This window comes from Taudactylus pleione, unplaced genomic scaffold, assembly GCF_031769625.1.
Source record: "Taudactylus pleione unplaced genomic scaffold, aTauple2 ptg000043l, whole genome shotgun sequence".
Lineage (NCBI taxonomy): Eukaryota > Metazoa > Chordata > Amphibia > Anura > Myobatrachidae > Taudactylus > Taudactylus pleione.
In genome coordinates, this window is record NW_028284445.1 from 6,484,981 (window position 1) to 6,497,263 (window position 12,283).

Genomic DNA, 12,283 nt, shown 5'->3' on the forward strand with positions numbered 1-12,283 from the left:
ATTTATCGACAAAAATTTTGGGGAAATTTGAGAAACGTGCACCGACCCTGGGAAATGAAAAGTAAATAAGTGATGTTGGCCCCCAAAGGAAAGAGGTCAGAGTTATTTAAACTGAATCCAATGTGAGTGTGGGTGCTCCTCAGTGAGGCATCTGTAGGTAACATTTGTGCTGCATTTACTAGACTCAATATGCAGTTTTTGCATAGGCAACGAAGAGGCAAAGACTCTGAGCATGTAAGCCATGAGATTGGAGGCCACGGTGCAGATAGAGCTGGATTGTAATTATAAATTCACCAAAGACTGAGTTGAGAGAGGTACCCGACTTAAAGTTAGAGGCTAAATTGCAGAAAACTTGCAGGCTATTACATTTACCATAAAGAGTGTAGACAGTATAGACGTGGCACTGAAAACCAAGCTTGTTAATTGTATTACAGAGGAAAGTGTACAGAGAAATTAAAAGGAAACCAGCACTGAGCCCTAGGGCACTCCAACCAAGTAAGTAAGAAAATAGACAAGTACATAGAATGTTATGTCCACTGCAAGTCCAGAAGAATTAATACCGAGTAACAAAACCTTTGGTTTAGTGATTAAAAGCTCAGTAGATGAATTTGTGAGATTTACAGTGCTAAGAATCCAGGCTGTAGGGGATCCAACAGATTAAGCCATAGTTGTCGAGAAATAAGATTATGCTATATACCAGACATTCATAGTTCAAGTTTATGGTGACAACGTGTGTGTGTATTGTTTATTCTCATTTTCATTACCCTAAAAAAAAAAAAAATACTATTACACTAAAAGGAATCTATTAATAGTGAATTCAGTTTCAGCAGAGAATAAACATATAGAAATTGCTAAATAATCATTACTGGCATATACTACTACATAGCTACAGGAGTGCTGATTGAAGCACATGAAATATATAAACATAAAGATATATATGCTGTATGAAACACACCTAATATATTATTCCATTATTTACTGTACTTGTACAATGGTCTGTGTTAATAAAACTGACGTGTGTAAGTGCGTGTGGTACAAGATAGTGTGAAACAATAAAGTATTACAGTACTTTTTTCATAATAAAAAATAAGCAATATAAAAAAACAATTAATTGTTTGCATATTTTATTTTTCATTTTTTTCTTCATTTTTTTTATTTTATTTTTTTATTTCCAACTGAACACATCTGGCATATTTTACATCTTTGCAATAAAACATGGTTACAATAGCTCAAGGAATTGATATATCCAAAATATTTCACCATGATTTCAAGATGAAATGAACTCATCTTCCAGGTGTTCAATATCGTCCTATTCTAAGCTACAACTCAAGATATTGCTTACAGACTGGTGATGAATAACTTAATATTTACTCCGACTCCGTAAATGTATCGGAATCATCTATTTTCCTTTCCTTTTTTTTTTTAAATACAAACAACAATGTAGAAGAAAATCAGTGGTAAAACTTACTAATACAAGGTGGAGAACAAATAATCACATCAATAAATAATGATATGTTTCTGGTGCAAAGTGCCAATACAAATTATAATTTTTTGTTTGACTTTTTTATTCTTAAATAAATGACCGCAAGTGAGTGTAAATTCTGAGAAAATTAAATTCCTGTTTACATGCCTCAGAGTCCTACCGACACAATATGTACATCTATGACAAAACAGTCACTAAATATACAAAGAAGAAACAAGTGTATTTACCCCTGGGTGTGTCATTTTACCAGTACAATGTGCAGGAAAATATTTTGCCAGCCATCACTGCAGTATAACGTGGCTCTAGGTGAAGCCATTACCGCAACTTGATAGGTTAACACCAATTAGGTTTTGTTTTTTTCTTTTTTTTAATAAAAGCCTAAGCAATTCATTAAAAAATAAAAGCACAGAAATGAGCCTCTATCTTTCTGAACCCTTTTACTCAAGTGCGGTAAAGGGTTTTGAATTACTTAATTATTTTTTAAAAACTCGAGAAGCTCGGCACTGTGAAATGTAAGACCCTTGCTCAGGAAATACCAAGGTGTGTATATACATATATATATATATATATAAATATATATATATGTATATATATATATATATATATATATATATATATATATATACAGACTTCTCTCTCCTTCATAATGATTGTAAATAAAAAAAAACTACAGCAAAAAATTCTCTTATGAGAGATTTATGGCAAACCATGGCTTCATATCCCTAGGTTTTAAAGGTTTATGGGATTTCACTTAGAAGGGGTAAAATTAACAAAAAAAAAAGTGCAAAGCATATTTTGGTGTAAATGTTAAAAAGATTGGAAAAACCCATATTCAACCTTTTAATACAAGCTGCATCCTTTCATTTTTCGGATATACCTGATTCATCAAGAGATCAGGTGTACAAGCACATTTTAGCTTCACGATAAAACTATGAAACATTTTTGTTCTTTGTACAAGGTTTTACTTTTACAAAAGTATCCCTTTTAAAGTTAAAGATGTGCATCTGATGTACAAAGTATCAAACATATATATTTTTTTTCTTTTTTCTTTTCTTTTTTTTCACAGCTTGAAAAGAGGCTGGAAATGGGATGTAAGGTTTGTGGACTAAACACCGTAGCAGCCGGACACAAACGTCTTCAGAATGACCGAATGTCTCTTCGTAGTGTGTCCTACTTTTCATAAATAAATAAAGTTGAAATAATTTCAGAGACGTCTTCTATTCCTCAGAATTTAGCCTTTAGCAGCTGGTGTTCAGTTGTGGAAAAACGCACAATGTGAAGTGGTTTGCTGACTACAATGTACAGCTATTGCTGGGTGTAATGGAATGTACAACAACGGAGCTCAATGCAGACTTTCTTTTCCACCAGAGACGACAACGTCTTTTTAACTGCAGCGCTTGTGCTCTCAGTGTAAAACTTGGCATTCAGCACTTCAGTCAACTTTAGTATCTGTTCTGATGTTCATAATGCCACCGATTAAAATCTATATTAAAAGCTACAATGCTACCAGAAGCCATGCCAGTTATCAAGGTCCTATAAAAAAAAAAACACAATCACAAGAGGTCAATATTATGTTTTATAGAATGTTAAACTTTTTGATGTTGATAGAAACACAAGCTTAGATACACTAACAGTGTATAATCAACGTTTGACAGCAGATGGATTTCCACTCAGTTTCAGTGGTATTTTCTATTGGACCAAGGTTAAGATGGTGTTTATTTTTTGAAAGCTTAATGGTTATTTTTTTTTATTTATAAATTATTTATTTTTATTTATAAAGAATGTTTTGGGTGTCATTGATTGTTGGTCATATAGACTCTCTATTAGAGTGCATCTAATGTGTTATCATTCCTATTTGTTTAGAAGAGTTCTACTGGATTTAGGAGAATGGTTGTATATTCCCTATACTATGGTTTCAGCAACCAGCATGTAAAACTATCGGTTTTGGGTTGCTTACAACTCCCCAGCCCTCGGCACCAGGAAAATTATGAACGTGGTAGAAGAACATATTACCATTCCTTACATAATTACATAAATAGGTAAATACATTGAGAGACAGATGGTTAATCTAAAGAGCTTGATTTATTTTTTTAAGTTGTAGACTCACCTCTGATCATGTGACAAATCCATCGCTCTTATTCCGGCATCACAGCCAGGATAAATATAGAGTTGCTTAAAATCACAAGCCTGCCACACTTCTACAACACCATTATCTCCACCAGTCACAAGGTTCTGTCCATCGCTGCTCAGAAGGATGGCCTTGAGGAAACAGAACATAACACACATTCAGAAATGTTTCAATAAGACCAATTATTATGGCATCAAGATTAGACACCCCCATAACAAAAACCGAGATTTAGTAGGAAAAACATCTAGTAAAGTAGTATAGAAATAAAATACAACATCAGGGCTATATTTGTATCATTTTAAGACTTACATTGTACTGTAGTTATTTATTATACATACAATACTCTGCAAAAGTTTTAGGCAGGTGACGTAAAAATGCTGTAAAGTAAGAATGCTTTAAAAAAATATAAGTGTTAATAGTTTATTTTTATCAATTAACAAAATGCAAAGTGAATGAACAGAAGAGAAATCTAAATCAAATCAATATTTGGTGTGACCACCCTTTGCTTTCAAAACAGCATCAATTCTTCTAGGTACACTTGCACAAAGTCAGGGATTTTGTAGGATTATAGTCACGTGTATGATTAACCAATCATACCAAACAGGTGATAATGATCAACTTCATATGTAGATTGAAACAAATTAACTGAAACAGCTGTGTAGGAGGCTTAAAACTGGGTGAGGATCAGCCAAACTCTGCTACAAAGGTGAGGTTGTGGAAGACAGTTTCATGTCACAGGTCATACACCATGGCAAGACTGAGCACAGCAACAAGACACAAGATAGTATCGGTGTAGGCTAAGGCTCGGCTCAAATAACAGGTGAACAGCGAGTCATCCAACAGTGTGAATATTCCGCCCAATGCAACAGCACGGCACTTCATGAAAAAGCCACCTGGTGCGGGAAAATGCGTTAAGGATACGGGACTTGTGGCAGAGCTCACATGTGAAACTCAATTGCACTCACCGACACCGCACGTGATACAGCTAAGCCTTGCAGGGTTTCCAACTTATAGGGCTCCCTTCGGAGAGCCCCATGGAGAGGAGTGCCGTGCTGTTGCATTGGGAGGAATACTCACTGTTCACCTGCTATTTGAGCTAAGCCTTAGCTCACACCTATACTATGAGCACTGTGGAGAGCTGGGATTCTTGACGGCTCACTGTCTATTATCTCAAGCTGTAACACGTGGTTATATTTCTACCATTAACATTCTACTATTGGTGAACTGTGGAGATCTGGGATTCCCTGCGGCTGGTTGTGAACGGTTTAAAGGCGCAACACTTTGCTACATATTTGTTACTCACATTGGAGACCAGTGACAAAAAGTTACTCATTTGCAAAACAACAAAAATCGATGTACGAAAGTATTGTAATCGGCTATTTGGGACAGTGCGGTCTTATTTGTATTGAACATTTTAATTATCTTAATGCCTGCCATAAGCTAGCTAATATCTATGTGCTCTATTTTCATATATTTGTTTTTATAATTGTGTATCAATAACCCCATTCCCGGGAGTTTTATAAATGTTGGCTATTTATCAACAAAGATATGTTTGATTTGTATCAATAAATTATTGAACTATGATCCACTGTAGTGAGTGATTAGCGCCACCTACTATTTTCTCTTTTTATAGGCACTTATCCATCATGCAATACCATCAAGGAAGACGCCTGATTGGCTCCAAATTTATTCTGCAGCAGGACAAGGACCCCAAGCATACAGCCAATGTCATTAAGAACTATATTCAGCGTAAAGAAAAACAAGGAGTCCTGGAAGTGATGTTATGGCCCCCACAGAGCCCTGATCATCGAGTCTGTCTGGGATTACATGAAGGATTTGAGCAAGCCTACATCCACAGAAGATCTGTGGTTAGTTCTCCAAGATGTTTGGAACAACCTCCCTGCCGAGTTCCTTCAAAAACTGTGTGCAAGTGTACCTAGAAGAATTGATGCTGTTTTGAAGGCAAAGGATGGTCACACCAAATATTAATTTGATTTCGATTTCTCTCCTGTTCATTTTGTTAATTGATAAAAATAAACTACTTCTATTTTTGAAAGCATTCTTACTTTGCAGCATTTTTTCCACACCTGCCTAAAACTTTTGCACAGTACTGTACATACGCAGTATCTTAATGTTTAAATCCAGGTATCTGATGTTACAACATGCAAATTGTGTTTGTTGTCTACTATAAGGGATATATTTACTAAGTGCGGGTTTATAGAAGTGGAGGTGTTGCCCATAGCATCGAATCAGATTCTAGCTTTTATCTTCTAGAAGGTACTAAATGATAAGGAGAATTTGATTGGTTGCTATGGTTAACACCTCCACTTCTGTAAACCCACACTTTAGTAAATATACGCCTAAGTGTGTTAGGAGCCATACAAAGCATACTATTGTGTTACAAAACCATGTAAAATTGAAGACAGAATTTTCCTCTACTTTTAACTTACTGCAGGTCTCATAAACAGCCATGGTTTGTACAAGTCACTTAAACCACTGACAAATGGTCTGCTATGTGGCATGTTCAGGTCACCTAAGCCAATAACGCATGATCCTTCTCTCTTTGGCAAGCTCATGTCATCTAAGCCAATAACACATGGTGGTCCTCTCTGTGGTGTCACATTAAACAATGCAAAATGATTCTCCTCTCCATGAAAATAATGATAACAGGCCAACCTACAACTGATCTTTTAGTGGGTGAGTACGATGTATTAGCACTGTGGCTGTTCTGTGGTTCCACTAATTACACAATGCATTGATCCCGTCATTTAAAATAAATCACAAATGTGTGTTTAAAAGGTTATGTGGTGCAAGGAGAATATGTTGAGCAAAGTGATATGAGGCTATGAGTTGCACACTTTAATAAATAATCGTTGCATAATTTTTATACAGAATATAGTTTCCTACAATCACATACCCTAGTTGAATCACTGATCTCCATCTGACCCAGAAGTTTGCCATTAATGCTGAAGTTACAAAATCGCCCCCTCTCATAGTATATAATACAGTGGCCCTCACTGGAAACTGAAATCAGACGTGGGTACAAGCAGTTTTCCGGTCCCTCCAGTGCTCTCAGCAGATCCCCAGTAATGGTATGTACTAAACATGGACCTTCTAGAGGAAAAGTAAATAATACAGAAATTAAAAGACATTATAGAACTTTGTTAATTCAGGTTTTAGGATTACCACTGAAATAAAAAGGATAAAATAAAGCGTATGCGGGGAGAGGGGATATACTGTAGGTGTTCCTTTTTTTCACTATTTCAAGAGAAATAAGATTATACACAACCAGTTGAGATTTTTACAAGAATAGCTATTTTTGAAATGGATTCAATTCAAACGCAGGGTTTAATTATAATTGTAAATCACAATGGAGTATGCTGGTGCAATAGAAATAAACATGAATAATTATAACAACCAGTGGTCCCGGTGGGGAAATACAGCAGCCCTTGCCTTTGTAATGAGCATTCGCAAAGATGCACCAACATGTTTCGAAAAATTTTATTAATATTATTGAAATTTTATATTAGGGAGAATTAAAAAACAAAAACATTTCTTTGCCGTATTACATTTATTTACTCCCTGTGTGTTGTTTACTATGTGCCCTTCCCTCCTACTTTTTGTGTATATCTGACAGATTGTATAACCTTGTATTGTCTTTTCTGCTTAAAAATACAGAAAAAAAAAAAGTTATTGCTTTGCCACATTATTCTTAAAATGTAATATCCACAAATGTGACAGCTGCATGCATGTGCGGAATGCTGTATCCATCCATGTTCTCAGTTTAAGACAAGTTTAAGGTCTGGTGGAAAACAGCACATATGTTTATAGGTAAACGTCAATGCAAAACACAAACCATGGCCAAATTATACAATAAAGAATTATTCAGAGCAAATTGCACAATATTCTGGTAAGGTCAGTGGGCCCTGAGTGAGCATGACTATACAAGTCTCTCCCCTGCCCAGTACTCCTCATTTGCTTTGAAAGTGAGAACAGAAATGTAAGGAAAATGCAGAGTTTATGGATGATTGCCTCTCGTTTTTACAATGAATCGCGGATTATTCTCTCCTGGCTGCACAGAAATGAAAGTAAATTGGCATCTTAAAAAAAAGTCACAATGAGATCTGTGATATCCTAAAGCACAATATTGAGTTCACTTCATGTAGGCTGTTTCTCTGAAGTGCTATTAGCATAAAGGTTTTCCAGAGATCAATCAATAACCAATAATGCAAGTAGGGGCGGACGGTTATGTAGCACTAGACTTCTACAATGCTAGTCTTAACTGATGGTGATAGCAAGATATACAAGTGTGAGTCTACCGCCAGAGATCTGATCAATACATGCTCACACTGGTGTGGGTGTGTGGCTGTGTATATATTATATTAACGAGTGTATGTTTCTACGCCGTTGTAATGGCAACACTCCCCCATCGCACCTAATTGTATTGACACCGATCTGTCTCTCCAGGCCACCCAGAGACAGTGGAAATACTCCCTTCGCTTCACGTATACTTTTATCACAGGTTCAATGAGGGGGTATCCGGAACACACATTCCTAATGTCCCAGCGACTGCTGCCCTTCCTCTCAGGGAGCTAGGAGCTACAGCAGCAGCAACCTACGTATGCGATTATCTTTTAACAGAGATGGCTGTATCTTTATTGACCTATGGTAGCTTCTACTCAGCTCTGGCAACTCTGAGTAGAGACAGCACTGCTAAGTTATATATGGGGATGAACATTTGCCCAGTACAAACTGCAGGCTGAGCTCCAGGTGTTAACCAATACAACCACTGAAATCCCTATGGTCACACTTATTAAAAAATAATCATTTCTGTCAAAAACTTTTTTTTTTTTTTATTAATGGGAGCTGGGCTTTGCATCTTTTGTAGCAGCAGAGTTAGCTTAGTGAGGCAGTAATGGTAACCACTATGCCGATGTCATTCCTGACTAGGGCCATATATGTGTGGAGTATATGTCTTCCCTGTGTTTGCATGGGTTTCGTCCGGTTTACGCCCACACTCCCAAAACATACTGGTAGTTTACTTGGTTTCTGGCAAAACAAAACAAAAAACGCTGGGCCGTAACTAGGGTGGTGCGACATGTGCCACGGCATAGGACACTGCAGGGCAGGGGGCGCTGTTCAGGCCTGTTCATTTTCTGTCTCTAATCATTGACTTGTAGCTTCCTTTTCTTGTATCGCCGGCATCTCCTGGCTGCCCCTATCTCCTCCCTGGCTGACTCCCCCTCCATCTGGCAACTCCCAAGCACCTTCAGTCACATCCTCTTTTATTTAACAAACACATTTCAAAATATAGTCATACCTGGGACTCAAACCTACCACTTCTCACATGGCAGTGAGACGCCTTACACATGGAGCTATCTGCACCATAATTTCTGATGGCAGACCTGAACACAGCCACCGATTCCAGACCCAAGTGTTACCAGCACCTCGAGTACCCTTGCCAGTGAGTCAAGGTGCTGGCACAGGTTACATACACGGCATACTTGCCTATCCTCCCAATTCGGCCTGGAGCCGCCCGAAAATCGGGTACAGCTCCTGGCCCACCGCAGTTATAAGAGGATCCCCTGCAGTGAGAGTGGCCCATGACGCGATTCATGCTGAATCGCATCATTTTGGGCCCGTCCCCGCTACACAATGTAGAGATTACCGGCATTGTGTAGCGGGGACGGGGACAAAATGATGCGATCGTGTAGCCTCGCCCCCGCTCCGCCCACAAATGCCTGGTAAGATGTCTGTCCATGCCCCCCTATGCCAGCCACGCCCCCCTGCTATGCCAATCTGTCTGATCCCTCCTGGAAGGGGCAGCCAGAATGTCGGCAAGTATGATACACGGATCTCCATGCCACTGATATTTGCTGCATATACACTAAAAGCAGTACTTTTTCTATACCTTCAGTGGGTGATCTACACTGCCGGCTGCAGGTTTCTACACGGCTGTTCTGACGGACAAATCCTGCTGCAGGTGCAGCTTCACCAGCGCCCTCCTACATCTACAGCTGGTGTTATACTGCATAATTATTGTGTATCATCAATGCAGCCATTGGATTCACACCTGGATAACAGTGGGAAAACGGGATCGGTACCCCTTTATCATCATCACAGGATAAATCAGATTTGTTATGGCCCTTCCTCATGAGATGAGACCATGCCACTTTTTCGGGCGCATGTCTTATTTCTCCAGTTGAAAAATAGGTGGGGGTGGGCGCCAATGCTTTTTCTGGCACAGGGCACCAAAAAGTCTAGTCTGTGAAAAAACGCAACCCTAGTGCATGTGTGTGTGTGTCCATGGTGATAGAGAATATAGATTGTAGGATCCACTGGGGCTGGGACTGGTGTGAATGACAGAAATATTCTCTGCACCGCGCTGTGGAATATGTATGCGCTATATACATAATGGACACTGCTGGCAATAGCAGCGCTACCGAATGGCAGAATCTGCCTATCAAACAAGGATCTTTCTTCATTAATTCTTCTTCTGGTAGCAGAAGAAAATGGGGGCGGAAACATGTTTTACTCCTAGAATCAAGCATATTTTAAATAGCTAATGTTTTTACATTTTTTATTTTACTTTGAATTTACTTAATTCATTCATTCACTAAGTGGAACAAAAAGCATTGTGCACGCATGGACTGGCTTAGCTTGGTCACGCATGCACATATTCGTTGAGACTGGTCAAGTGAAGCAGAAGACTAAGCCTAACCACTCCCGGCCAAAGCCACTGGGCATCACTCACTGGGGCAGGGAGATTTTATGTATAAATCATGGCAATAGGTGGCTTTCTAGCATTGTTATGGCCAGCTGTATCACCATAAACCTTAGTGTTAACTGTACATTGCAATTAAATATCACAGTATAGCAAATAAGTCAAACAAACCGTCAAAATATTTAGCAGGAGTAGAACTACTAAAGAGGGGCATCCACTACACGATTTTAGCAGGCGATTGAACGATAACGATGTCGTTATCGTTCAATCGTTTATAAATCGTGCAGTGGTTGGTCGTTAACGATCAACGATGCGCGCTCCCGCTGGTCGTTTGATCGTCTCGTCAGTCGACTGAACATACAGGTCAATTTCACTTGATCTATTAAAGATAGTTTGCAAATCTTTCAGACTGAAAGATAAAATTTCAAAGGAAAAAATCAAGGGAAAATCGTTTAGAGATTGGACAGGGAGTAGATCGTCTAGTGGATGTGCCCCTTAAGACAGTGATTGTGATGCTTAGGGAAAACACACAGGTGAAACCTACACAACAGTGATGGCTAAATAAATACTATAGTAAAAAGAAAAATGAATATACAGGGTTCCAGTGATTGAGAGTATTCATGTGAACAAGCTAGAGTAATGACAGAAAGAATAGGAGATTTGCCATTAAACTAAAAGCTGATATTTAGAATGAAAGCAGCAGCTTATAAGAAATACATATTAGCGTAGACAGTATCAGGCGTGTCCTGCTGTAAAGAAGGTGGACCCTGATCAAAGTAACCAGCAGCTTAGGTGTAAAGTGCAATCCAGAGATTTCCTGGAGCGCTTCTGACATCTGTCCTCTTATTTAGAAAAACACGCTAAATGAAACCGTATACTAAAGCCTGCTCAGGGGAAAATCCAATCAAAGGATCGGAGTATGTTCACTTGTGTCAGACAGGGACAAAATAGCTTGTAAGCGAATCATCTGGGAAAATGCATGTAAATCCCCAGACTGCTTAATATAGTCCCCATTTATGGAGGAAGAATTTCATCAAAATCCGATCCCTTCACTGGGGCAGTATGAAACAAAATAAAATAAAATAAAAATGGTATTGAATGCCCATGTGAGTGAACTAAGAGACTAGTATGTATTCTGTTACTGCCAATCCTCCATCACAGAATGCACTTTCCCCCAGCCCCCATCACAGAACGCAGCTTCCCAGCCACCACAAAACGCACCTTCCCTGCCCCCACCCCAGAATGCACCTTCCCTGCCCCCACCCCAGAATGCACCTTCCCTGCCCCCACCCCAGATTGCACCTTCCCTGCCCCCACCCCAGAATGCACCTTCCCTGCCCCCACCCCAGAATGCACCTTCTCAGCCCCCACCCCAGAATGCACCTTCTCAGCCCCCACCCCAGAATGCACCTTCTCAGCCCCCACCCCAGAATGCACCTTCCCAGCCCCCACCCCAGAATGCACCTTCCCAGCTCCCACCCCAGAATGCAACTTCCCAGCTCCCACCCCAGAATGCACCTTCTCAGCCCCCACCAGAGTGTGCACCTTCTCAGCCCCCACCAGAGTGTGCACCTTCTCAGCCCCCACCAGAGTGTGCACCTTCTCAGCCCCCACCAGAGTGTGCACCTTCTCAGCCCCCACCAGTGTGTGCACCTTCTCAGCCCCCACCAGTGTGCACCTTCTCAGCCCCCACCAGAGTGTGCACCTTCTCAGCCCCCACCAGAGTGTGCACCTTCTCAGCCCCCACCAGAGTGTGCACCTTCTCAGCCCCCACCAGAGTGTGCACCTTCTCAGCCCCCACCAGAGTGTGCACCTTCTCAGCCCCCACCAGAGTGTGCACCTTCTCAGCCCCCACCAGAGTGTGCACCTTCTCAGCCCCCACCAGAGTGTGCACCTTCTCAGCCCCCACCAGAGTGTGCACCTTCTCAGCCCCCACCAGAGTGTGCAC

At 40.1% G+C, this 12,283-nt stretch overlaps 1 protein-coding gene across 11 annotated transcripts in view; it reads right to left on the reverse strand.

Annotated features, from left to right (window-relative positions):
- Window positions 1–1,120: 1,120 nt before the first annotated feature.
- Window positions 1,121–12,283, reverse strand: part of NBEA (neurobeachin) — a 634,796-nt gene continuing 623,633 nt past the window's right edge. For all 11 annotated transcript variants that reach the window (XM_088460223.1, XM_088460224.1, XM_088460216.1 and 8 more), the window contains 3 exons: window positions 6,529–6,725; window positions 3,591–3,742; window positions 1,121–3,016 (listed from right to left, as the gene is read on the reverse strand). In XM_088460223.1, the coding sequence (XP_088316349.1) occupies window positions 2,926–3,016; window positions 3,591–3,742; window positions 6,529–6,725 (440 nt within the window). In that variant the 3' untranslated portion in view covers window positions 1,121–2,925. The remainder of the gene's footprint in view (window positions 3,017–3,590; window positions 3,743–6,528; window positions 6,726–12,283) is intronic.